The sequence below is a fragment of the Antechinus flavipes genome, chromosome 6 (assembly GCF_016432865.1).
Source record: "Antechinus flavipes isolate AdamAnt ecotype Samford, QLD, Australia chromosome 6, AdamAnt_v2, whole genome shotgun sequence".
NCBI classification, from domain to species: Eukaryota; Metazoa; Chordata; class Mammalia; order Dasyuromorphia; family Dasyuridae; genus Antechinus; species Antechinus flavipes.
Window position 1 is genome coordinate 202,288,683 of NC_067403.1, and position 27,454 is coordinate 202,316,136.

At 39.4% G+C, this 27,454-nt stretch overlaps 1 protein-coding gene across 14 annotated transcripts in view; it reads right to left on the minus strand.

The window, feature by feature from the left end:
* The window catches only part of PPFIBP2 (PPFIA binding protein 2), a 208,349-nt gene that overhangs the window by 45,754 nt on the left and 135,141 nt on the right, over positions 1-27,454 (minus strand). For 7 of the 14 annotated variants that reach the window (XR_007948228.1, XR_007948227.1, XR_007948233.1 and 4 more), the window contains 12 exons: positions 26,261-26,353; positions 23,759-23,867; positions 21,483-21,515; positions 17,600-17,661; positions 13,897-13,972; positions 9,350-9,453; positions 8,455-8,522; positions 8,205-8,276; positions 6,932-6,989; positions 5,233-5,274; positions 2,186-2,318; positions 408-440 (listed from right to left, as the gene is read on the minus strand). Coding sequence is in view for 2 of the 14 variants with exons in the window: in XM_051965339.1 (XP_051821299.1) it covers positions 408-440; positions 2,186-2,318; positions 5,233-5,274; positions 6,932-6,989; positions 8,205-8,276; positions 8,455-8,522; positions 9,350-9,453; positions 13,897-13,972; positions 17,600-17,661; positions 21,483-21,515; positions 23,759-23,867; positions 26,261-26,353 (883 nt within the window). In the remaining 12 variants the exon portion in view is untranslated. The remainder of the gene's footprint in view (positions 1-407; positions 441-2,185; positions 2,319-5,232; positions 5,275-6,931; positions 6,990-8,204; positions 8,277-8,454; positions 8,523-9,349; positions 9,454-13,896; positions 13,973-17,599; positions 17,662-21,482; positions 21,516-23,758; positions 23,868-26,260; positions 26,354-27,454) is intronic. The other 7 variants (XR_007948230.1, XR_007948234.1, XR_007948237.1 and 4 more) reach the window with 4 other exon arrangements.

Below are 27,454 nucleotides of genomic sequence, written 5' to 3' on the forward strand. Positions count from 1 at the left end.
TGGCTCTTGCAGGCTCACCGTATCAATATTAGACATAGTGGAGGAACCCAATCAGCTCAGGCACTAAAGCTTAGAACTCCAAGGGAACTAATTTCAGCATCCCCAATAGTAGGGATCCCAGGCAAACCCCCTTGCTCAGCCCTGGGAGGAAATATCTCACAGAACCATGGCTTTGCACATGGGATTTTGCAAATGGACATGAGAAGTCTCAAGGTTTAGTCTGGATTTTAACTTTGTGGAGAGCTCACCTCTAGTGTCCATTCTTCTCTTAAAGGTTTGGGAACAGCCCTGTGAGGATGGGACACCCCCCTCCCCTGGAGAACAATGTCTTTATTGCAAGAAAAGATGAAACAGAGTGACTGGGAATGGAGAAAGTGTGCAAGTTGCCAGGGGAAGGATCACAGTACCTAATATCGGTGCACTGACACTCCGGCCACGAGCTCCAACCATCCAAGAAGCAGAAAAGCCACATGAAGGAGCAAGAGAGACCCCAGGCCAGCCCAACAGAGTTTTGAGGAAGCAAAGAAATGAACAACAGTGTCACAGAGCAAGAGAGAAAAATAAAACAGAGAGAGGGAGAGAAACAAAACTGTGGTGGAGGATTGGTGCTACGGCGCCATACCAGTCATTACTTGTATTGGAAGGCAAAGAAAGAGCCCTGTAGGTAATATTACTCATTTTTCTGGGCAGTTTTCCATGTTTCTGGTGCTGTTTTTCCTAAGGAGATTTTAACATACCTGCCTGGCTGGCCTGTTGCATCAGTAGGGTCAGTAAAAGGAAAGAAGTGATGGATAGAAAGTGGATGCGTTGTATGGGGGGAAGGAAAAAAGGATCTCATATCTATACCACGAGTATTATGAGCAGCCCAACATGGGACTGGAAAAAAGATTACAGAAAAAAGCTGAAAAATTGGACAGTGAGAAGTATAACAAATTCTACTGGGAGTCTCAAAAGAACAAATGCAAATGCATATAAAAGACAATGCAAACTAATATTAAAGTTAATCACTATATCATCATCATCATTACTAGTAGTAGTAATAGTAGAAATAGTAATAGTCAGAGCAAGAAACATTTACTTGGATCTTTTCATTCTTAAGTCCCTTTTTTTGAGTTATTAACTCCATAAAGACAAAAATATTAGAGGGAAGACTAGGAAGAAATTACTGCCTTTGACAAAAACTTGCTTTCTTGTGACCTTCATATACTACACAGTATGATATAGTACAAAAAATATTAGACTTAGAACCAGGAGGAGTCTGGGTCCAAATCCTGATTTTATCTCAGTCTCTTCTGTAAAATGGGAATGATGATCATAGTGATCATCAGATCTAACTAGAAAGATTAATTAGCAAGCCTATGGTTTCCAAGGAAGAAAAAGGGTCAGGAAATTCTGGCCACAACAACCTTGAGAGCAAGGTTGTCAACAACAAAGGAACCTAAATGAAGCTTTCTGTTTAGTTCATTTACTTATCTAGGCCACTCATGAATGAGAACAAACCTTAGTTTCCCCATCTGGAAGGCAAAAAAACAATATACCCACAAATTCATATCAGGGAGGAAAAATGGAAAGAAGGACAGCAAGGGAGGAAGGAATGGGGCTGGAGGGTGGACATTTCACCTGATTTCCTATGTGGATATGGAATCAATGTTTCCTAAAGGAGAACCAAGTTCCTGATTCCCCCTTTCACAGTCTGCAATGCAATTTTAGCCTTTCTAGATATATTATTGAGCAACGCCTTTGCTACAGAAACACACATCGGGAGGTTAGGGAGGATGGTGTCCACAGCCAAATTAATTGTATATAGTGGGATTTCTTTTTGGTTTGTTTTCCATAATCATACAAAACCAAAACACCCAACACTCTGGCACCTGTTACCCAGAAAAGGATACCAGCTTTGTTCTTCATTGTTATTATACTAATCAGCAGCCACTTAACTTTGACCTTAATTATGGCCCTCTAAGTGTAAATGTAGATTAAGCTTCTCACCACATGAGCTTTCTCGAGCTCCTTCCCAAGCTTGTGTTATACCAGGTGTGGATTTGTTAGAGAAAGCCAAGAATTCATCCTGGAGAGAATGGGGCTCTACAGCTCACCTCCCAGAACATATATATCTCAGAGCTCTGTCTAGTCTGGCCCCAGGAACTGGGGCTCTTTGGTCAGAAAGTGAACAATAGGGACTTACTCAGGCTTGGTAGGCTGCTACCTGAGGTGTGAGAAGCAGATGGGATTGATGTTCCAGGCTCTCCATTGTGTGTAGTTCCAGAAAGCTTCCCTGGTAATGTTGGGTATTTGTTTTCCCCTAGGAAAAGAGTGTCCTATGGAAAAAACAGAAATGTAATTTATGTTACTATAACAGGACTGTGGTCTTTGCTAAATATCTAAGTTAAGTGTATCCAACAGGCATTTATGTTCTTACCAAATACATATGACCATTCTAACTGCATTTATTTACAGCTGGGATTTATTTAGAGCTTAGTTATTTGGGATATTAATTGTGGGAGCCAGGCAGAGGGAGAATATAGATGACACATTCTTGAAAGCTGCCTACAAATTTGGCACAGAGATGGGAAAACGTTGGGATGGAAAGTAGATAATCTGAAAAAATTGGTTGGGGGCAGAAAGTAGATGATCTGATCAATCTTGATAATTTCATTTCCCAGAAGATATATGGAATAATGAAGAGTCACTGTTAATGTGGACTTAATTCTATCTCAAAAGAAAGAAGTAGATGGTAAGATAATAGAAGTAGAAGTAGAGGGATAAAGTGATCTGGAAGCTGAGGAAAATAATGGATATAATCAGACACTATTTTTGATTTTAGGAAATCAAGTTTCAAATCATTTAGAGAAGAGAGGCACAGTTTCTCTTCGTGAAGAATGGGCGGCTTTCAAGAATGAAATTCTGACAATATAAAAATAACCTAGTGAGAATAAGAGTGTAATTCTGAACAATAGGGCAATGAAATATAGATAGGCTTGTCTGGGAACAGTATAAGTTAATAGAAAGAAAGTTACAATTTGATTCCATTTTGTTTCTGTTTTCTCCATTAAGAACAATGGTCTATTTGGAAAGGTAGAACAAAGGAGCAACTAAAGAACAACATAAAAAGCTAAGACCTGAATATATGAGTACCTAGCCACTTTAAACGAATTTGGATTGACTGAGAAAAACTTAGGGATCAGGGAAAAAACTTAAGGTATTTGTAGACATTACTACCAAGTCATTGAAGAAAGGAAAATCACAGAAAAAGGAAGAAGGAAGATTATAGAAACTACTGCCCAGTAAATCTGATACTGGCTTTCCACCAAAATTCTAGAAAATAACATTAGACAGATATGATCTCTTAGAAAAGAATGCCATGAGCATCAGAACAGGTTCTTAGGACCAAATGAAACTCCAAATGTGTGAATGTCTGAGACGATTTAAACTGATGTTTTTCTAACCTTCTTCTTGTGGTTTCATTAGACTTGGGTGGGGGAACGCAGACAGGAAAAAAAAATGTATTTATTTTCATGAAGCTTGAATTGGAATTTGTTACTTGTCTTAATGATTTTTAAAATCTTATTCTGAAAAGGGGATTCGTGGACATCATCAGATTGCCAAAAGGACTCATTAAAAAAAAAAAATTAGGAACTTCTGCATTATGCAGTTAGGCAATTTGTGGATAGAGACCTGGAGTTGGGAAGACCCTCCTCAGTTTATCTCTTTTGGTACAGATAAAGAAGCCTTATACAGAATTATAGGAATAAAGAAGCACTTCCTCCCATAAAAGTGTATGAAGAAAGGAGGAAGCTCCCATTATGAAAAAGCAGAAGTCCTAATAGAAAAGAATCTTTCTCTTCCTCCTCCCCTAAGCTCCAGGGTACTTCCATGGTGGAATGGGGATGGGGTGAGGAAGCGTCTTTCTAAAGCAGATTAGAGAGAAAAGGTAGAACCTCCCCAACCAAGAGAAAAAGATTCAGAAGCAGCTTGTGGAGATATACAGGAATCTTTCCTTAAGCAAACATTAAGAAATGCGTCAAACTGAGACTTGTTGACTTAGCTTAAAAAGACCAAGCTCTCCTATTTCATCTCCAGGCATCCTGATCTCTATCTTGCCGCTGGACCCAGAGGGCTCTGGAGGGGAAAGTGAGGCTGGAGACCATGCACAGCCCTTACCCACTTAAATCTGATTCATTTGCAAGTCAGGGCATCCCTCCCTGACATCATGGTCCTGACAAGGATGAACAAATGGGCAAACAACAATAGCAACTTAAAGTATGAGTACCTTAAGACCAGGAATATCTTTGCCCCTACCTCTTGGTCTCCATTCCTCATGATGTGCAGGAGGAAGAGGAAGGGGAGAAGGAACAGAAGATCCCTATAATGGTTTCCTGAATTAAGGATTCTAAGTGCATATTCTCACAGAGCCCATACTAGAACTTGGCAGTGAGGTAGAGCTCAAAGGGAAGAGTCAATGGTGGACTTGAGGAACTGTAGTATGGTGGAAAGACTGCTGGCTGATTCTGGAGCCAGAGAAGCTGCAGGTGAAGCTGCAGAGAAGCTTGGTTCTGAGGAGAATGACCAAACCTCACTGGCCTATGGTCTCCTCACTTAAGAAGAAACGAAGGGGGCTAAGCCAGACAGTTTTTTCCAACTCTAAATTGAATAACCCATGTTGTAAATCAAGAGCTAGTTAAAAGTTTTTTAAAGTCTGGCCTAGGGACTCACCACATAGAAAAATACTTCTATAGGGAAAATCATCTTGAGCAATTTTGTTTGAGTGAGGGGATAAGCTAAGGCTAAACCTCAGTTTTTTCTATTACTCTGTTTATAACCTTGGGCAATCAGTTGCCTTAATTTCCTCCTCTGCAAAGGGAAAGTGTTAGACTAATGACCTCTAGTCCAAGATATTTCTCAGCTCTGAATCTATGATTCTATAATGGTTTCTTGTAACACAAACTGTTCATCCATCAAAGGGAAATCTGTGCTTATGTGACTTTCATTGCTCCCCTCGTTCATCAATTCTGAAAGGCTCACAGGCTGCCACATTGGTCTGAGAGTATATTCAGGTGATAAATCAGCCACAAAAGAGATTGAGGTTTAGAATAATTGGCAATCTTCTTGCCTCCATCCACCATCCCACCCCAAAGCCCATGGTCCTTGTGCTAGGAGAGTAGCAGATGCTACATATAGCAAATACCATATCCCATTAAGGCAAATGACAAGTGAATAACACAGTGAATATACCTCAGATCCTACAACAGGCACGAGTGGTTTCCCGTCTACATACTACGGAGGTGTAGGGAGGAGAGTTTCAGTTTGGTAGAGAAAAAGCAACAAGACAAGTGTTAGTATAAAACACACCCAGAGCTCTCACTTTGTCCTGACCTGCTGATGCTGCTATTCATATTTTTGCCACCCCCAAAATAAAAATCATTGATCTTACTGGTGACTGCACAAATGGGGACCATGAATCCTCAGTGGTCAAGTGAAAATGATCAGTGAGCTCTATTTTGGGTCAGGATAGGAAAATCATAATCACTGAGAAGATACCAACAAATCCCTATGGTTTAAGTCATTCTTTCTCTTGTATCAATAACAAGAATTTATGATGGGTACATCAATACCAAGTGACAATTATACCTGTTCTAAACAGTAATTTATTTATTTTTTTTGCTCCAGTACAGAGTGGAGTAAATATAAGGTATATTTCAAAGCTGAATCCATGGTTACTTGCCTAAGATAAGGTGAAATACTTAATTTTAAACCCAAGAAATCTCAAGTGAATTCTCCAGTAGAGAGGAATATCTAGAAGGACATGCACTGCTCTTCAGGGAATAAGAAAAAGAACGTCTTTAGCTTCTTGTTTTTTTTTTTTTCCCCTGAGGCAATTGGGGTTATACACAGATAGTAAATGTTAAGTGTCTGAATCCAGTGCTCTATCTGCTATACCATCTAGCTGCCCCTTTAACTTCTCTTCATTGGAAGTAGTAGTTTGACTGGATGCTTCCAATATCGACTAAAGAAAAAAGAATTTTGATTTTAATCAGGAGCTTTCCAGAGCCTCTTAGCTGGCTTCCTTGGCTCCCCTATCTCTCCTCTCTTATTCTGAACACTGTTACTCTACCAGTTTTTCTTGAACACAGTTCAAACATAGGAATCATGTCATTTCCCCTGATCAAAAACCTTCAATGGCTCCCTAATGAACATAGGATGAATGGCAATCTCTTCAGTTTGGGGTACAAGGCGCTTCCCAATATAGTTCCATTTTCTCTAATCAATCTTTCTGCCATTACTCCTCAACACAGACCCTTAGCCTTAGTCAGTATGAACATTCTTGTTATATCCCTAAAGAGTTTCCTCAAATGATTCTAATTCTAAATAGCTTCTCAAAATGTTATTTCCTTGCCTGCCTCCTCCAGGAAGTCTTTCCTAATCACTCAAGCCTACAAATTATCTTTTCCTTCAGTTTGCTTAAAGCACCCACACATGGCACTGTACAACTCGGCAGCTGCTTGAATGCGGTTCTGCACCAGCAGTACAAGTAACAATTGTTTTAAAGCTTGTAAAGGACTTTTTGTACATTATTTCACTTGATCTCTGTGTTATTTTTAAAGCATGGGGTTTGGAGTCTGGAAGACTTCAGTTGGAATTGTGACTCAGACACTTAATCATCGTGTGATCCCCAAGCAAGTTATTGAACTTCTCTCAAGCCTCAGTTTATTCATTTATAGAATGAAGATAATAATAACACCTCCTTCCTGGGGTTGTTTGAAGGATCAACCGAGTTAATGATGTAAAGTGCTTTGTACAATTTAAAGCCCTAAATAAATGCTAACTTTTACTCTCGATTGTCTCTCGCCTCTTGGAACCCATACACATGGCCCACTACAGTGTTGGTCATTATGTAGATAAGCAACAATTACTGAAAGAATGACAGGCAAACCTTTTCCACAGAGTTATGTTGCAGGTCTTCCAGACTACTGGACAGTTTTTCCTGAGTCCTTAAAGAGCAAAAAAGAAAAAGGCAAATAATTACTAGGGAGCAAAACACGTGTGCCTGAATGATACCCCTAGAGCAGATGGACTGTGCTAAGCTGGATGGTACAGATGTTTTAAACTTAAACCAATTATTTTCTTTTTGGCTCAGAGTTCAGAGGATTTATCCATTCGGACCAACCTCATTCCAGGAAATAACGTGCAAAACTGAGGGTAGGGACTACAATAACCAGAGGTGCATCTGGAAACCACATGCTGTTCTTTGAGGTCACCTGCTTTGGTAGCTTCCGTTCTCCTCCTCCTCCTCCTTCTAACACAATGGCCCAGAGCCAGGACATCTCTGTTTTTGATGACATGCTGAGTTACTGAGGGAGGCTACCTCCCCTGGAGCAGATGTGTGTGTGTGTGAGAGAGAGGGAGGGAGAGAGGAAAGAGAGAAGGAAGGAGACGGAGAGAGAGAGAGACAGAGATATACACACACAGAAAGAGAATCTGAGAGAAGAGACAGAGACAGAGACACAGACACAGAGAGAAAAACACATACATACAGAAACAGAGAGAGGAAAGACAGAGACAGACACAGAGAAAGAGATACAGAAACACACACACACACACACACACACACACACAGAAACAGAGAGAGGAAAGATAGAGACAGACACAGAGAAAGAGATACAGAAAGACACACACACACATACAGAAACAGAGAGAGGAAAGATAGAGACAGACACAGAGAAAGAGATACAGAAAGACACACACACACACATACAGAAACAGAGAGAGGAAAGAGAGAGACAGACACAGAGAAAGAGATACAGAAAGACACACACACACATACAGAAACAGAGAGAGGAAAGATAGAGACAGACAGAGAAAGAGATACAGAAAGACACACACACACACACACACACAGACAGAGAGAGGAAGGGAGGGAGAAAGATAGAGAGACAGAGAAGAGGAGGGAGAGAGAGAGAGAGAGAGAGAGTATGTGTATTTGGGGAAAGATTATGGGTATCCTTACCAAGCACCCCATCAAAACCTCATGTTCTTAAATGACCCTAATGTCCTACAAACAGATGCAGTTTGCAAAAGCCAGATCCCAAGACCTGAATGGAATCCTTAAGCTTTGTGCTTCTCTTTTCCTTTCTGGAACACTGATGCCATTTCCAGTGAACGTGAGACTGCCCTGAACCTGAAGAGAAGGCATGCGGGGCTGGTACCTGCTCTGTGTTTCCAGGGAATCCTCCTCACAGTGGGAAATCTGGCCATTGCTGGCATCCAGGATGCTTCCACTGTCAAAAGAAACATCACGCCCAATCAGTTAGGTCAACAGCTCCCTTGGCTCAGGACCCACACACCTGCCAGGGTCCCCAAAGGGTAGCTTGTTCTCAGAAGTTGGGTGTGGGTGGGATGACCCTAAAGCCATAAGAGCAATCTAGAGGGGAATGTCCCAGGACTCCAGGGTCTCACCTTGTTTCCAGGATTTTCTGAGGCAGGGGAGGAGCCCCTAAAGTAGGGGAAGTACATCTGGGAGACATCTGCAGGGGAAATAGAATTTTCAGGCATTCTATCAGACATGCTGAATAACATATTCATTTTTTTAAGACCAGTTTCTTACAGACCCAATATGAAGAAAGAAAATTAGTAAAAGTTAGGGACACCCAGGCCTTAGCTTTCTGGCTTTGTGGCTTATGTTAACCTCTCTGGAAAAGACCTCAGTCAGTTTCCTCACTCTAAAATGACAGGAATGAAAAAATAAAATGGGAAAAGCTTAAGAACTCTGATCAGTGTTAAATGACTTGTCCCAATTCCAATAGACCAATGATAAAGCATACTATTACGTTCTCAACAAGAGGTGATGGACACCTTGTGCAGATTGAGATATCTACTTTTAGGCAAGATGTGAATTTGTTATACATTGTTAGTAGGGTAAGACAGTGAGAAAAAATTGAGAAGTATTTAATTAAAAAAATTTAAATAACAGGACGGGACTAGATAACTTTCTGGCTCTTCTCTCACCTAATTCTAAAATTTTTTGATCTATGATTTTTTTATTCAGGTCCTGGTTTGGTGTTCTTCAACTTGGTAAAATCCGTTTATGAGTTGGAGTCAGTCATATGACTAGAAATCATGACTGGCTCGTTAAATGAACAAACTTTGAAGGCCATAAATTTATGAAACCTAACCCAACCCAGGATGATCTGTTCAATGTAAATGAGTTATTTAAGTTTCCAGACATCACTCTAGGATGGTTAGAGCTCATTACTGATTGGTTGGCAAAGACTTAACCAACTCCCTCCCTTTCTCCCAGCTCAGACCCCCAGGGCTGCTTTGGATTTAAAAATCAAATAATAAAATCCAAGACCTCCAGTTTCATAGCATCTCCTAAGGATTTGTTCACCATGTTCCATTTCCTGAAAGATCCCTCCATTTCTTCATCTCCACTAGAAAGGATTCTTTCTGAAGAGCCTGAGAAAGAGCGAGAGAAAGAGAAAATAATTTTACTCAGTGACTTCATGGCAGAGATTTGAAAACAGTTTTTCCTTCTTTACAATAAAAGAAAAGTAAAAGAAAAGAAAAGAACTGGCTGATGGTGGCTTCCCCTCTGTCTCCTTCCACTTACTATATGTAGCTTGTATATACTGTCTTTTATTAGAATGTAAACTCCTTTCACAATATAGAAGTTTCATTTTTTTTGGGTTGTTATTTGCTTGTATTTTATTATCTTTCTCATTTTTTCCTCCTTTTGATTTGGTTTTTCTCATACACCATGACAATTGTGGAATTGCACATGTTTAACATATATTGGATCACTTGCCATCTGAGGAGGGAATAGGAAGGAAGAGAGGGAGACACATTTGAAACATAAGGTTTTGCAAGGGTGAATGTTGAAAACTATCTATGCATATTTTTTTTTAATTTAAATTTTATTTTATTTAATAATAACTTTGTATTGACAGAATCCATGCCAGGGTAATTTTTTACAACATTATCCCTTGCACTCGCTTATGTTTCGATTTTTTTTTCCCCTCCCTCCCTTCACACCCCCCCCTCTCCCCCAGGATGGCAAGCAGTCCTATAAATGTTAAATATGTTGCAGTATATCCTAGATACAATACATATTTGCAGAACCAAACAGTTCTCCTGTTGCACAGGGAGAATTGGATTCAGGAGGTAAAAATAACTCGGGAAGAAAATCAAAAATGCAAATAGTTCACATTTGTTTCCCAGTGTTCCTTCTTTGGGTGTAGCTGTTTCTGTCCGTCATTTATCCATTGAAACTCAGTTAGGTCTCTTTGTCATAGAAATTAACTTCCATCAGAATACATCCTCATACAATATCGTTGTCGAAGTGTATAATGATCTCCTGGTTCTGCTCATCTCACTTAGCATCAGTCCATGTAGGTCTCTCCAAGCCTCTCTGTACTCATCCTATTGGTCATTTCTTACAGAACAATAATATTCCATAACATTCATATGCCACAATTTACCCAGCCATTCTCCAATTGATGGGCATCCATTCATTTTCCAGTTTCTAGCCACTACAAACAGGGCTGCCACAAACATTTTGGCACATACAGGTCCCTTTCCCTTTTTTAGTATCTCTTTGGGGTATAAGCCCAATAGAAACACTGCTGGATCAAAGGGTATGCACATTTTGATAACTTTTTGGGCATAATTCCAGATTTATGCATATGTTTTGAAAATAAAAATCTTTAAAATAAAAAAAAAAAGTAAGTTCCTTGAGGACAAGGGCTGTTACGGCTTTTTCTTTGTAACTCTGGCATTTAGCATTGTGCCTGGCATATACCCTATCCAACATTCACATCCTTTGTTCTAGGATTGTTCTAGACTGATTTCATATTATTTATCTTCATGGATTTCACATTCCAGACAAACTGACCTATATAAAATTCTCTAGTACAAGGTATTCCACTCCCAGCCACAATAATAATAGTGTCATTTATAACAATTTATTTATATTGATTGTATTATGTGTCAGGCACTGGGCTAAAATCTTTAGAAATATTATCCCACTTGATCCGCAACCACAACCCTGAGAATATATCCCCGTATTATCCTAATTTTCCTCAACATCTTTAGTTAAGGTAAACTGAATTAAAGTGATTTGGCCAAGGATGGCTAACAGATGTCTGAGGTCAGATTTGAACTTAAGAATTCTATTCCATCAGTTAGATGACTTTACATAGGTTGATCCATGTCTGAAATGACCTACTTCCTCATCCCTGCTTGTAGTTCCCTGTTTCATTCAAGATTCAGATCAAGTGAATGAAGGGATGACATTTATTTATTAAGGGCTTTCTAGGTCCAACATATATTGCTAAGAACTGGGAATACAAAGAGAAAAGTTAAGACAGTCCCTGACCTGACCTCCAGGAACTCACATTTTATGGGAGGTATTAGCCATAAGTCAAGATGGCAATGTCCGTAGTCCTTGGCCTAGGATTCATATTTGGAGCCTTTCTTGAGCAATATTCCATATTAAGGGGGCTTTCTTCTCCCCACAGTGGGTACCTAGTTGCTGCCACAGTAGATAAAGTGCCAGGTCTGGAGTCAGGATGACTCATCTTCATGAGTTCAAACACCCAGCTTCAGACATTTACTACCTTGGGCAAGTCACTTAACCTTGCTTGCCTCAGTTTCCTCATTTGTAAAATGAGCTGGACAAAGAAATGACAAACCATCTAGTACCTCTGTCAAGAAAACCGGGTCATGAAGAGTTAGACTCAACACCAAAATCTCTTATTGACCCACTCTTGATATTATTATCTACTTTACATGTGTTTTTATTGTTTATTCATTGTTCTCTTTCCTGTCCTCCTATCCCTGACTCAGTAAACAAGTTCCTTGAGGACAGGGATTAATTTTGTATTTGTAGCCCCGACAGTGTCTAGCATAAAGCAGATATTTAAATGTGTTAATTTTAATTTTCTATTGCTACAGCAATTTCTCCAAGTTATCTGAAAAGAAGTTCTCTCTTCCATTCTAGCTTATACATTATATTCCTACTCTAACTTTATACATTTTCTTTTAAATTTTATAGGATGGGGTTCCACCAACTCAGATCCTCTCACACCACAGAAATTTTACTCTTGCAGTCCATAATGTGATTTCCCTATGACTGCAGAAAGTCAGGCCCCAATAGCACTCAGACAGAATACTTTCCCTGAAGGGCCAAAAACAGACCCTGGAGAAATCATGATTGGGCAATGGGTCTGGTGGATGGACGAGGAGATCAGATCAGTGCTTCTAAGTTAACTCTCGTCTTCCCTCATCCTGGGGCAATTGTGGTATTGCTGCCAAAGAATCTTATAACTCAGGGATTTGCACGATCCCGCCCTCCCATGCTTGTCTCACCCTGAGAAAAAGCTCATAAAAGTTGGCATTTCATCAGAGTCCTTAAGAACAGTAATGGGTGCAAACCACCAAACACTTCTCCTGATATTGTAACAGGCTCTGTCCATGGGAACCAAAAATAAAAGAGCTGTTGAATCATTGTGTGGGGTATGAAGGTAATTATAAAAAACAACTCTCTTTGTCCACTTGGACCCAAGGCACTTGGAATACAAAGGCATATATATATATGCATGCAAATAAGAATACAGGTTTCTGTGAATGCAGTTTAAAGGGCATTAGGAGCCCTCAGAAGCTGCTGAGTACCTTCCAAACTAGCCATGAGATGCTTGAGTTCTATCCTTCAATACTTGGTAAAAGGTTAATCAATTCTTAACCAATTAATTAATAGATCAGTTCTTGATTGATGGAAAAGACAGGGAATTGGGCTGAAGGGTATCCATAACCCTTCTAGTGCTGGTATTCACCATCTCTCAAAAAATGAAATTTGTAAACATTTGGGGCCATTCCTTGACGTTTCCAGTTGATGTAGGGCAAAAAGAACCCTGGCTTTTAAGTCAAAAGCCTACCTATGAATGATTTCCATCTATGTGACCTTAGACAATTAATTTATCCTCTTGGGCTGGCCAAATGAGGGGGCCATATTAAATAAAATATCAAATTTGACATGCATCTGCTTTTATTTGCATTTGACGTCCCCCCTCTCGGTTTTTTCCCACCTCTATAACTTGTGATCCTAACCCCCTTCTCCCCCCAAAAAAACCCCCAAAACCTTTATCATCCTATGCTATTCTAAGACCCAATGGGGGCGTAAGGGTTCCCTCAATAGACCTAGACCTTTAGCTCAAAGATATAACCTACCATGTTTTCCCAGCTGGGCTGCTAAAAACAAATGGAAAACCACTACCACGGCAGTTTGAGTGTCAAACAGAAGAAAGGGATCTCAGTAGATCTGAGAGCCTATTTTGCCTTCACAAGAACTCCAGGTGTGGACTGATGCCCGTGGAAGGTAGACTGCACTTGCTGATATGAGGTGTGAAAACCCTGCTTTGTGACTCATTAGTTCTCACAAGATATTCTAGGCCTGATGAAAACCTTGAGAAGTTCTCCCTCATCATACACAGCAGGCTTTGAAAGGACAACTAGACAGGGCCATGTAATTGTTCCTATCTGGGAGGCAGAGCGCAATGGTGGTTAGGGCACTAGGGCTTTCAGTCTGAAAATACTGGGTTCAAATTCTGCCTCTGATTTACTATCTGGGTTAAACCTGGGCAAATCACTTAAATAGTTCCCACTTGAAATGAAGGGATCTTTCTAGCTCTGATTCTGTGATTCTATGATCACATTCAACCAACTATTTTCTCATCCTCACTGAAAGGATGTCTTCCCTAGAAGGGAGAGTGAGGGATTTCTGTTGGAAGCAATCCTGGGGTTTAATACCCTCACTTTTGGCACAGTGGGGACAAGGCCCTAGAAGAGAGAATTCACTGAAACGAAGAATGTTGGGAACAACATTGAATTTGTCTTTTCTCTTACCGTGACCACCCAACATGATCTCCTTTACTCTTCGGTACTGGCTCAGTAATAGTGTGAGCTCCTCTATCCTACGGTCCTGAAAGAAAAAGGAAAGAGACTTAGAAGACTTACAATTATTTTTAAAAACCAGTTATAAGGTGGCCAGAGATAGGCACTGTGAATTACAGCAGAGACTGGGCCATCTTTGGAGTCGAGAGGAATAGTTTTCAAATCCTAGCTGTTATTTCCTACCTGTGTGACCTCAGACAATTAACTCCTCCAGCCTCAGTTTCCTCTTTGCAAAATAAGGAACTGAACTGTGTCAGAGATGTCAAACACTCTGCACATGATAGATTAAAATGAAATTGGGAAATATTTAACAAAATAAAAAAAAAAGTGGAACAAATAATATTAACATGTGGTTTTCTAACTCAGTGGCCTGCAAAGAGTTTGCTATGGTAAGCAGCTCCCCTTTCTAGTTAAACTGAATTACAAAATTAAATTTATTTTTAATAATAGCCATTTATTTTTCTAAATACATGCAGAGATAGTTTTCAACATTCACCCTTGCAAAATCTTGTGTTACAAAGTTTTCTCCCTTTCTCCCTCCTTTTCCCTCCCTAAGACAGCAAACAATCCAATATAGGTTAAATGTGTGATAAGAATATACTTTTTATTAAGCCTATATTTGGAAACATGAGTGCCCCTCAAATAGAGAAATGGCTAAATCATCATTTACAAATATCATTGCATCATAGGAATCTAGGAAAACTTGTATGAACAAACACAAAACAAAGAGAGCAGAAACAATAAAAAAAAATTCATAATGACTATGGTAATAAAACAGCACTTGGAGCTGGGTAGGATCAGATTAATTGCAATGACCAAACTTGGTTCTTGAACTGAAGAAACATATTTCCTTTGGCTTGTTGGAGGTACAGGCAGAGGACAAAGACTAAAGATATAATATAAAGAACAAAAGCCATCAAGAAAGTATTAACCTCCCCTCCAAAAAAACCCAAACCCTAAACCTCAAGAGTAGAACAAATCCTTTTAAATAGCTTCTTGTATCTTAAAGGGGTTTTTGAATAGCTCTGCCTGCCTCTAGGACCAATACAATGACTCTGGATGGATATACAATTCATGTAGCTGCATATTGGAATATGATAGGTGTGGAGAGTTTTATAAAGGAAAAAAAAAACAATTATTCCATTTTCCAAGAATTTATGCCCTTGTGAGTGGGCTTGCAAACCAAATCATAAGAGGACTTCAGATCCACATTTTATAGATGATGATAAAAGACTAATCTAATCCACATTTTAGAGAAGAGTGTAAAAGACCAGAGAGAAGTAGTATTTTGACTAAGTTTACATAGATTTTTAATGGCAGATTCAGGACTTGGAACTCATGTTCTCAGACTTCAAATCCTGTATTTTTTTCACTGGACATAGCTCTTTTGAAACCTTTAAGAGCTGGAAGATACCTAAGACTTCATCTAGTCTAACCTCCACCTTAAGTACCAAAAACAGATCCTGGGTCACCTCGTCTCTGCTTATAAATCTCCAGTACTAGGGCATTTTTTATTTCAGAAGGCAACCCATATTGCTAAAGAGATAAAAATTATAAAGTGCTTAGTGCCTGGCACATAGTAAGTGCTAAGTTTAGTGCCAGGGTTAACCATTATGATTATTATTAATTGATAGGAAGATCATTCTTTTTTAATACTGTGAAATTGATATCCCTGTAATTCCCATCATCATCTAGGTTATGATTCTGACCTCTGAAACCATGCAAATCTAATCTCTTTCTCCTCTTCCAAATCAAGCTCTTCTATTTTCCCTTAGTTTTAGTCTCTTTAAATACTACCAATATGGTGTAATTTTACAGAAGTTTCACTACCCACATAGTGATCTGGACCACATCTGTTTGTATTTGCTAACATTCCACAACACTTGAAGTGTGGTCTAATCATTTTAGATTTTATGGTAATATTGCTTCTTCAAATGATCTACAAACATCTCTTGGAAAAAAAGATCAATTTTCCCCCATATCAGCATTTTATTATCGGTGCTGCCATATGACTTTAAGACAAATCTCCAAAGAAATAAAAAGGAAAACCACACAGACAGCAGTAGAAAACATGGTGGCCATAAGCATCCTTGAACATATAACTAATAGGAAGAGAAGGACTTTTAAAAGTTGGGTCATTCAGAGAAGGTGAGCGATGACCATGGACAGCTCTGGCTGATATGGTTGGCTGTCAGAAGAAGTATTTGGTTTATTGTGGGGCTTCACTATCAAGAACTTATGGGAAGACTTGTACAAGGGACAAATAGGATAGTCAGGCATTTGCATTACAATGTGCAATATTGAGGGAATGTCCAAACTCAGGAAAATCACAGATTTATGTAATCTGTGTATGTCATTTTTTGGAGGGGGAATACAAGAATCAGTTCTCTCTCTCCGCCTCACCTTACTTTGTAGCATACATATTTGTGCTTGTATTATAATTTATTTTCATTATCCTTACTCCCAGGGAAAATGTAAACCCTGAGGATTTTGTGCTTAGTGCCTAATACAGTGCTTCATATATAGTACTTATTTAATAAATATTTGTTGTCATTTATTAACTTTATGGCTAATTAGTCTTCCAATATTTTTTGACAGGAATAATTCCAAAATCAGTTTTCCTCCATCTTACATTTCTGCAATTGATTTTTTGAACCTAAAAGCAAAACTTTATATTCACACTTCCCTTTATAAGCTATTCTGGTCAAGATAATTTAAAACCTAGATTATGTCATCTACTGCTCCCAGCTTTGTATCTGCTGATAAATGAATGCGTATTCTGTTACGTCTTTATTGAAATTACTGGTAAAAAAGTGGAACAGGGCAGGGCCCTGTAAAATTATGCTGGACTCCACCCTCAAGCTTCACAAGGATTCTCTTTGGGAATAGTATTTAATCAGGTGTGAAACCACTTAATAGTCCTATGAGCTTTCAAAAAGCTAGTGCAATATTTTTAGACATAATTAAACCTAAGTTTTATTATGTGACATATGACTTTTAACGAACAATTTAATTTTAAAAAGTAGGTCTCTTTGCACAAATATTTAGTTTAATCCTGGGAATAAAAGACAGGAAGGAGATTGGATATCTGTGGGGGCCAACATTTTTTTGTTCAATGAGAGAAATTTACAAAGAAGGTTAGAAGCCAGGACATTCTAGATATGAAGCTATCCTCTAAAATAAGATGTTTTTATAATGATAAAATCCCTGGATGGAGCCCTAGAACCTCAATGAAGCAAAGTTTTGGGTACTTCCTAAGGTTATGAATCTTACGTTATCATTGATACTCACAACAGGGTCAGTTCTTCCCATAGAATGTCCCATGATCATTCTCCACTTTGATTTACTGCCAGGCTGTTGGGCCAATGATAGGAGATATTTTTGAACCCTCTATGGGTCCAAATTTGCTACTGGTTTTACTTTCATGTTGCAGCCTCTCAAGTTTGGATGCTTCACGGAAGAAAATCTCTTATCAGTCGCCGAAAAGCCCTAGCAGGCAACAAAATCTCTTTGGACGTATCTTCAATATTTTTTTAATAGTATAAAGATACTGAGAACCCGAGTTTGTGAACCAAAACAAACACAAGCATAGAGAAGCACCCTATTGATCAGGGACTAGTAAGTCCCTTTCTACAGAGGGTTACTCTATTCTTACCTTTTCTTCATTTGCAACAAGTAAGGTTTCCATTCCTATTTTTAGACGTTGAACTTCTTGATCTATAGAGAATTAGGAGGCAAAGAAAATTTAGCTGGTACTTTGCAATCAATTCACGCAATATTAGAGTTAACAGAAAGAAAAGCAAAATACACACACACACACTCTCCCATTTTCTATCATTGCCTTGAAAAGATTCTTTATGTCTAATGATTAGATGGGAGCATTTAACAACAGGTTAATTTACTGCTTATGAGATTTATTTATTGGAAAGACCAAAGAAACTGGATGCTGTGTAATATAAATCATTACATTTGGTCACGAAAAAGGGGAGAAATTAACTTCTTTTACAAAGATATACTGCCAGACTAAGCTGATATGTTGGTTACTTTTGTGGAACAGCTTTTCTTTGTCTCTTTTTTTTTTGTTGTTGTTTGTTACATGTTGAAAGGAGAAGGCAGAAGTTTGGAAATGAAAGACATTTTAAAAAAAGATATCAATGCAAATTTAAAAATAAATATACAAAAAAGAACAGTATGTTTGCCAATTCCTCTGAAAAGTTTATGAGTAAGAAAAAAATTCCATTTACTTTGAGGTGAAACTGACAGATTTAGGCATTTGTCAGTTAACAGATCCTGAAAGGCCTTTAGTCCCAATTTTTAAAATAATTTTAGCCCATTTTTTAGGGTTTTTAAAAAAAAAAAAAAGAAAAACTCTAATATCAAAGTAAACTCTTGGGGAAAATAAAGACATAGATACTTGCTTTAAAAGACCATGGCAAAGTCACAACCAACACTTAAAATTCATAAAAATATTAAAAAAAAATATCTGAATATGTCTGACACAGTTAAGGAACAACCAATGGTTTTTAAAGACAGTCATGTGTTTCATTCTAAAACCAGTTGAATTCCCAAAGAAATCAGTTAAGTCCTTCCAGTTCTTTGTGCAGGATCTGCACATTCTTTCCCACAGAAAACAGGGCAAAAACATATATTTGCTCAGATAAGTATGTCTGTGGATGGCCAAGGATCTAGATGAAACAGAAGATTAAAAGCCTAAGCAAACATTGGAGCAATCACCTAATCCACACTGGGAAGGTCAGGAGCCAGATGTCCCAAATCAGAAGGTCCAAAGTGAAACCCATCTGAAAACAGGATGTAGCCACCCATAAAAAGTTAAAATTTATACAAGAGAAAAGAGATGTAAATAGGGGAAAAATAACACCACTTTATTTTCCCCTAAAAAAATATGTTTGTAATAACAGAAGAAATTGATATTGGAAGACAGAAGACCCAAGGTGAAAGGGACTCCATCTACCAAGGTTCCCTCTCTTAACCCCTTAATATGAGTTAGGCCATTCTGCCTTAAGGGAGGGTCCAGCTTGATGCAGATTCCTGGTATTCTCTTTTGTTCTGAATTGCCTTACTGGTCACCTAAGGGCATAGAAGGGCCCACCCAGGTAGAATCAGGCCCCTTCAGATTTGGCAGATGTTCCAAGGCCATGAGTCATATGGCTGACCAAATGAATTTCCACATGGAGACAAGCAGGAGGAATTGGCTAGTTAAGTAATACTGAATATATTTGTTCAATATCCTTTCTATGCTATGGCTAAATAAACTTTAGTTAATTGAGAAATGATCTACAAAAGTCCCACTTTTCTTCAATATTAAAGCTGTACTCCCTGGCACTAAACCCCCTTTTAACACCTAGAGTCTTTAAAGTCCCTCAAAACTCCCCAAACTCCATGAATCAGTGGCCTTAGGTTAAGGTTTCCCATACTTGATTAAAACTCCCATGACCAAGAATATCAGCATAATAAGTCTTTAGTGCAAAAAAAGGATTGAGATTCATTTAGAAATTCAGGGGTCAAAAATGATTTTGAGCCAAGACCAAGTTCTCTGCTAAAGAACTGTTTTCCCTGGGCTCATTTTCCCCTACATCCAGTATTCTTTCCTTTGTACCAACAGGAACTCACAAAGAATTCTGCTAAAAGCCCCGAGACACAGACATCCTCTTATTAAAAACTATCATTCAACACTTCAAAATTATTAGAAATCAGAACATGAAAGAAATATGTAGACGTGACATTGGATTTTAAGAAGAAGCAAATTTTTAAAAATCAGATTGATCTGATTCTTCTTTATACATATTGGATGGGGTTGGGGATGGGGACTGGAATTCTATCATAATTCAACATAATTATTGCAAGGGTAATTCTTACAAGAAAAATGGTTTTAGTTAACATGGCCCATGAACCATGCATGGCCCAAATCCCACCCAAGCTCAGACAGAAAGTCAGCAAAGCAGAGAAGGGCATCTCAGCCAGGTAGAAAAGAAAGGCAAATTCTGGAAGACGTGCTTCTGTTTCCCTGCTTGACCTTCAAAGGAATACTGCCAAGGAAACGCTCCACGAGGAAAATTTACTTTTAGTGATCCCTACTTTCGTCCAAAATCAGGGTCTGTTCCTTGTATATTCTAGTTAAAAGTTATCACGGAGGAGAACATGAAACATAGAGTCAACAGAGTGACATTGCAGATTTCAAATTTAGGTGATCTTAAGTGGAATCAAGGGAATATGGACAATGGATCTGCTTGGTTCATATAGTGGATGAAGGTAATAGTCTCTTTGCCCTGGTCAGACCAGTATTGTATTCTGTTCTGGGGCCGATATTATAGAAAAGATATAAATAAGGTGGAAACTAGCAGGATGCTAAGGCAGGAAACCATGCTATATGAATACTAACAGCAGAAGAAACTAGGAGTCTGGAGGAGAGAAAATATAAGAGGGGCACGATCGCTATCTTCAGTATGGGACTGATTCTGGTTGGTCCAGAAAGCAGAAGAATAACAACAGGATATTGTCGACAGATTTTTGGCTTGATATGAGGGACTTGCTAATCATCAGAGCTGTCCAGGGTAGAACAGGCTGTCTCATGTTAAGCATCTCCTTAAAAAGAGGTGATGGACAAATTGAGAAATACAAATATTTTTGGACATGGCCAAATTTGTCTTTGTTTTGCTTAGACATGTTTGTAACAGGGATTGTTTTTGTTGCTTTATTAATTTGGATAAGGGTTAGGGAGGTAAAAGAGGGAAAATGTGAATTTGAAAATAAAAAAATTTTAAAGCAATTTAAAATGAAAGGAAATGCATTCCTTATCTTTGCAGAACTTGGGTACAGGTTAGTGACTACTTTTTGGAAGTTGTTACAGATGGAATTCCTGGTCAGCTAATGGATCAGAATTGGGGTTCTTAACTTAAGAGTTTGTATAGCTATATTTTAAATGGATCAGAGTTGGGGTGTTTGACTTAAGAGTTTGTGCAGCTGTATTTTAAATAGATCAGAGTTGGGGCTCTTAACTTAAAGAGTTTGTGCTTTTATATTTAAAATTTTTTTTTGATAACTATTTCAATAATTGTTTTCCTTTGAAATTCTAAATATCTTACTTTATGCATTTAAAAACACAGTTCTGAGAGTGGGTCCATAAACTTTACTACCCATAGATTAAACAAATAATATTTACTCTTATGATAGTATTTAAAAAATAATATTCTAAAGACAAAATACTCAAATAAAAACATAAAAGGAGCAATGCGGCTGAAAACCTTGACAGTTTCCTTTAAAATGTCCAGCAGAGTGATTTTTTCTGGCTGTGATTCCACATCATGGTGAATTTCTAAGGTGATTTGCGTGATGGAGGGTTTAGGACCCTCCTGGTCTTGACTTGCAAGCAATGAAATACAGGCCTCTATTGAGCCAAGATAATCAAATAATCATGTGAGACTAGGCAGTTGCATTCATTGTTTGTGCAGAGCATTTTAGCTGTAATTGGTGGGGAAAGGTTCAGAAGCATGATGTTGGAAGAGAATCTCGAGGCTTACATTTTTCCTTTAGCCTTCTCTTACAAACTCCCTCTAGGATGGGAAACCAGGAGGAAAAAGCACACATTAGACATCCACCAACAGAACCAACCTATCTTAAAAGGCCTGATGTTGGTCATTCCCTAAAATGAAAACCTACTATTTACCAAACACCCCTTTTCCCTTCCCAATCAGAATATAGGGGCCTTGAACTGTTGATAAGGGTACCTACATACAGTCATTCTGGGATGCTTGTGTACTTATGGTACGGATTAGCCAGAGAGTGTAGCTGATAGATGGAGTCAAAAATAGCATCAGATATTTATGAGAACTTTGACTGTGGGCAAGTCATTTAACTGCTGTTTAACTCAGTTTCCTCAACTGTAAAATGGGTTTAATAATAGCAGCCACCTCCCAGGGTTGTTGAAATATTATCTGTACAGCACTTGGCAAACAGCAGACACCATGGAAATATTTGTTTTCTTTACTCTTAGAAGGAATAAAGATGATTTACAGGACCATGGATTTAGCCAAGTCTAACCCTGCTCATTTTACAGATTCAGGGGCTCAAAGCTAGGCAGTATACCAGCAGTGGGATATGAATCTCCAGACCCTCCTGTGGGAAGGTTTTAGGCTTTATCCCAGGGGTCCTCAAATTTTTTAAAAAGGGGGCCAGTTCACGTCCCTCAGACTGTTGGAGGGCCAGATTATAGTAAAAACAACAACTTTGTTTTGTAGGTGTTTAAATAAAGAAACTTCATAGCCCTGGGTGAGGGGAATAAATGTCCTCAGCTCCGCATCTGGCCCGCGGGCTGTATAGTTTGAAGAACCCTGCTTATCCTTATCTCTTCCTAGACCTGCCCCAAAGAGATGATGGGTAGCAATTTTTCCCTGGCAGGTCTCTCGTGCCCTCTTAGGAAGGAGTAACGAAGAGATAAAATTCTCCCTCCATCTGTGAATGGTACAGAGTTGTACGATTGAGTTCATTCCTCTTATGCCCGCCTTTGTAAACTTGGGGGGGAATTCAGGGCTGGTGATAATCTAGTTGTTTATAGAATGTTTATATGGAATGACAATCTGTTTTATGATAAACATAGGACTTACTCACTGGGAAACTCTTATAAATGTAGATTGGCTCCTTCTCTGAAATTTACATTATTAGGAGACTTGCCTAAGAACACACCATAGTCTGTGTTGAGGCAGGATTTTAAACCCAGATTGTCCTTATTCTGAGACTAGCCCTATCCACTAATGTTACACTGCCTTTTCACAGATGCAATATAGATTATTTTTTCCATTTCCATAAGCGTGCACAGTAATAACAAAGATTGCCCAACCTATACTTCTCTTAAAGCAGTGTAGGTCTGGGAATTTCTGGGTGTGTCTGAGACCTTTCGGAGGGCTGAAGGGGCCAAAATTATTTTTGTAAAAATACTAAGATATTAAAATTTCTAATATTGCAAGGAGTGATAGATATAACCAACATATATTTTTTAAAAATCTCTGGTAGGATTTTTAATCATTTTAAGAGTGTAAGAGGGTCCTTAAACCAAAAAGCTTGGGAATAGTTTTTTCCTAAAGAGGGATACACACTGGTAGGCAAAGGAAAGGAAAACAAAAATTGTTTTCCTGCATTTTGGGCACAAGGTGGCGCATGGATGCAAGACCATAGACAGATGTTTTATGAATCTCCATTAATCCCCCCCCCCCCCCCTTTTTCCTGAGATTAATTTCTCTTTCAACTTGAAAGGAAAATAGAGCTTTCTGGCACTGTCCTGAGGTCATCAATGCCTCTAAAACCCCAGGAGAGGGAGGATGATCAGACAGACCTTCATCTCATATAAATAAGCCCATGCACTTGATCTTGGGTATCCTGCAAATAGGAGACAGAACCAAGGAGAGGCAGCAGCCCAAGGAACAACATGCAATGAAGGACACCTTAAAATCTTATTTTTCCTAAAAGTAGATCCTTCTAATGCTAGAAAAGTCTGCTGTCTCTGGCCAACAGGTATTCAATTTATGATGAGTCAAGGAAGGGGTTTTATTGTGGGAGAATCAGGAATGAGGGACATTAGGGGTAGGGCTGGTAAGTGGGTGAGGGAGTTTTCAAACAATGTATGTTTTCCCCTAGAGTTCACTGTGGAAATGATTCTCTTTGCTTCCTGGCAACATTTTCTGAGGGCACCAGGATGCCCACCCTGCCCTTGGGGGTAAGCTGGAAGGCTGGCGATTATCTCCCCCTCGGCGGGGGAATGGGCAGGATGCTACACTGTCTGTGGACATCAGCACCTCTTTACCTCTCTCTGTGCTTTCGGCGCAGGCCACGGTCCTGGAGAGCTGGCTGTGGAGGCGCTCGATTTCTGCATCCTTCAATGCCAACTGCTCTTGCAGTTGGGCGATTTCAGCCTGGAAGAGCATCGTTCAGATGAGTGAGTGATCAGAAACACAGGGAGCCCGGACGGAGAATGTGATCCCCATGGGGCACAGTGAGAGGGCTGATTCAGCTTGCATTACCCACTGCCTGCCTGCCCGCCCGGGGCCGTGACTGTCCTGGAGTGACCCAAGCAGAAGCCACTATGGGAGGGTGAAACCACGCCTTCCTTAACAACCTCAATGACTTCTTGTCTGCTTCAGTCAGGAGCACAGGGGCCAGGGCTCTGACCTTGCCTTCAAGTGTGGAGTCCAGGCTGAGACCCCCAGCCATGGAGATCAGGACTCCAATATATTTACTTATGAGGGAGCTCCATAAGGACTAATTATGTTTCTGCTAAAGTTAGAAGGAAGAGATGCTCTCTTAACCGGTGGCAAGAAAGCTGCCCTGGACATAGAAATTCGGTGAACTCATCGCATGAAAAGTCTTAAGAACTGGGTTTCACATATATTTTTACCATGATTAACATATATTGGATTACATGACATTTAGGGGAGGGGGAAATGGAATGCAAGGTTTTTTAAGGGTCAATGTTGAAAAAAATTATCCTTGCCTATGTTTTGAAAATAAAAAACTTCCATAAAAAAGGATAAGAAATAAAAAAGAACTGGGTTTAAGCCAGTTGGTAAATCAGGGTTTAGCCACACTAAATCTTTTTTTTTTTTTTTTGTAAACCAGGAATAATAATCCCTGTACTATTTAAAACTCTTCGTATATAATTAAGGCCCTCCACTAGTGCAAAGACTCTCTCAAATGTACAGTCATAATCATAAAGAGCTGGCTAGGGACACTGAGAGGTTAAGGGATTTGCCCAATGTCATATGTCTAATCAAGCAGGACTTGAAGCAGGCTTTTCATGAGACCAGGACCAACTTTCTAGCCATATCACTTCATATCCTTTCTATTAATAATTGGTAAAATGCTAAAGAAGAAAATGACATGTTCTATCAGTTGCTCTCATGGTGTTTGTTGGTTGGCCATACTTAACTATTTTGGAGAAATGTATTTGGTTTTATAACCAGAGCCAAATGATTTGGCTAACTACCACTTTTCTTGCCCTCCTGCCTCATGCTACCAGGAGTCTCAAGTTAGCTCACCAGCTTTTCCTTGTGTGGCTTAATATTGTTTTATTGCTTTCAGCATCACTAGTCCTTCTGGCTCTCACAAAAGCCTTTAAATTTCCAGAGAACTACAATAGACTTGGGATGGTCAGGATCCCTTTAAAGAGCAGTAGAATCTGCCAAGAAGAGTTAAATATAAGTCCTTTAACTTAGTGGGATACTTAAAAATATCCATATTTCATCAATGAAGGGAATTCCCATTACCTTCTTCCCTCCTCCACAATGTTACCATATCATGGCTAGCCCCCGGTGATGAGGTTGGATGATCCTTGGATGACAAAAATCTAGACCACCAAGGGTGCAATACTCAAGGTTTTTTCTGGCCTGTGGGTAGCTGGAAAATCCTGCTTTCTAAGCCATTCTAAGCCAACGAAGGGCTACCTTGCACCTCCATAACAGGACAAGCAGAAGGAAGTTTTTAGGAATATGCTCATTGCTTAAAATAATAATTATTTTGAAGGTGGTTCATTTTTAATCTGTGTATTGCCAATCCTCTGCACAGGGCTAACACATAGTAAGTAGTCCCTTAATATATTTGCACTGTTGTATTTGGCTCTAAAGAAGAGTTCTGAGGATGCATCTCATGTTACTTCTTTGTAGAGGTAGGGGACTGTGGATGTGGACCAAGGAAGATGAGGTCAGTTGTTTTTAAATTTCTTGAGTAGTTTTGCTTAACTGTTCCCTTCCAGCTCTCTTTTAATTCACTTATGAGATTCCCTGGGAAGGGAAGGAAGGAGGGATTCAAAAACAAAAGATTATCAATAAAATTTTATTTAAGAAAAAATAAGTATTGATAAATCAAAATGTAGAAATGGGGGGAAATGATAACATGGTTCATACCTCTGGTATTTTTTTTTTTTTGGGGGGGAAACTATTAGAATTAAGTAACTTGTTCACAGGCACATAGCTAGTAAGTGTCCTATTTAAGAGGCCCTATTTAAATTCAGGTTCTCCTGACTTCAGGGCTGGTGCCCTATTCACTGTGCCACCGAGATGCCCTCTCCCGTAATATTAACAGAAATGGGAGTTACGCCTTTCCAGTTTCTGCAGAATGTCCACACCTGTGCCCCAGGACTCAACTGGAGTCTGTGGTTCTATTGCCTGTTATTGGAAAGGAAAAAAAGAATCGGGCATTCTCAAGCAGAAGAAATAATTGGGCGAACAGAAGCCTGGTTTAGCATTCTCACACCGCAGCCCTCCCTGTGTGAGGTGATTCGGCTATAGGTATCAGGAGCAGTGAGTTTTACCTTTGTTGCTTTTAACTTCCATTCATACTGATTTCGCTCACTCTCCAACTCTTCCACTTTAATTTTGAGATGCTTGAGTTCCTGCAGCAATTCCTAAAGTGAAAGAGAGAGAGAGAGAAAGAGAGAGAGAGAGGAGGAGGAGGAGGAGGAGGAGGAGGAGGGAGACAGAGGAAGAGAGACAAAAAAAAAAAGGTGGCTTAGTGATGTCGGTTAACCCCAGGTGTGCAATGCCTGAAACTAAATTATTTAGGCTCTTACATAGCCAATGACGGCCATGCTAGACTACACCTCCTATATTCTGCCTTTTAGAGACTTTTCCAGTTTGTGTTGGGGCAGCTCCTCCCTCCTTCACCCCCTCCCCTGGAGAATACTGGAAGATTAAAGGGCAGTCAGTAAGATCTACTAACGCCTTTTTTTTTTCCCCCACATGAAAGTAGTTTCTGGACACATTTGCCCCACTTGTGTCCCACTTGGTGTCCTGGGGCTGAGGCGATCAGGAGCTGGAGGAACCAGAAGGGGATAAATAAACTAAGCAGGAACACTGAGTGATAATCTCTGCCAGGGAGAGCCCAGTCCTGGGCACTTCGAGAGAGACAATAGAGTGTATTGGGCCCAGGCACATCTGTTCAGGGGTCTGAGGTCTACCTGGGAAGATAGAAAGCTGCAGGAGTTCAAAAGGGGTGAGAACAGGAGGGCTACAGTAGTCCAGGGGGAATGGGTAGAAGAATGGCACTTGGTTGGGGTCCTCAAAATACGGCCCGCGGGCCAGATGCGGCAGCTGAGGAAGATTATCCCCTTCACCCAGGGCTATGAAGTTTCTTTATTTAAAGGCCCACAAAACAAAGTTGTTGTTTTCACTATAGTCCGGCCCTCCAACAGTCTGAGGGACAGTGAACTGGCCCCCTATTTAAAAAGTTTGAGGACCTCTGTAGTTAGACCATTTAACCCTGAGAATCTTTCCTAAAAGAACCACATACTCCTAGCTTCCTAGAATTTGAAGGAACTGTGTAAGGGCATCTGAGCAATAAATCAGCAATTGCTTGACTACCTCCATTAATGGGAATTGGAGTCCTACCAACCCAGGCAAACCATTCCTTTCTAAAGAGTTAAGCTCTTTTGAATAACCTGTTCTTTCCTACCTCAGAGGGTTGTTGTGAAAATCAAATATATGATGCAATAGCTACCGTAGACATG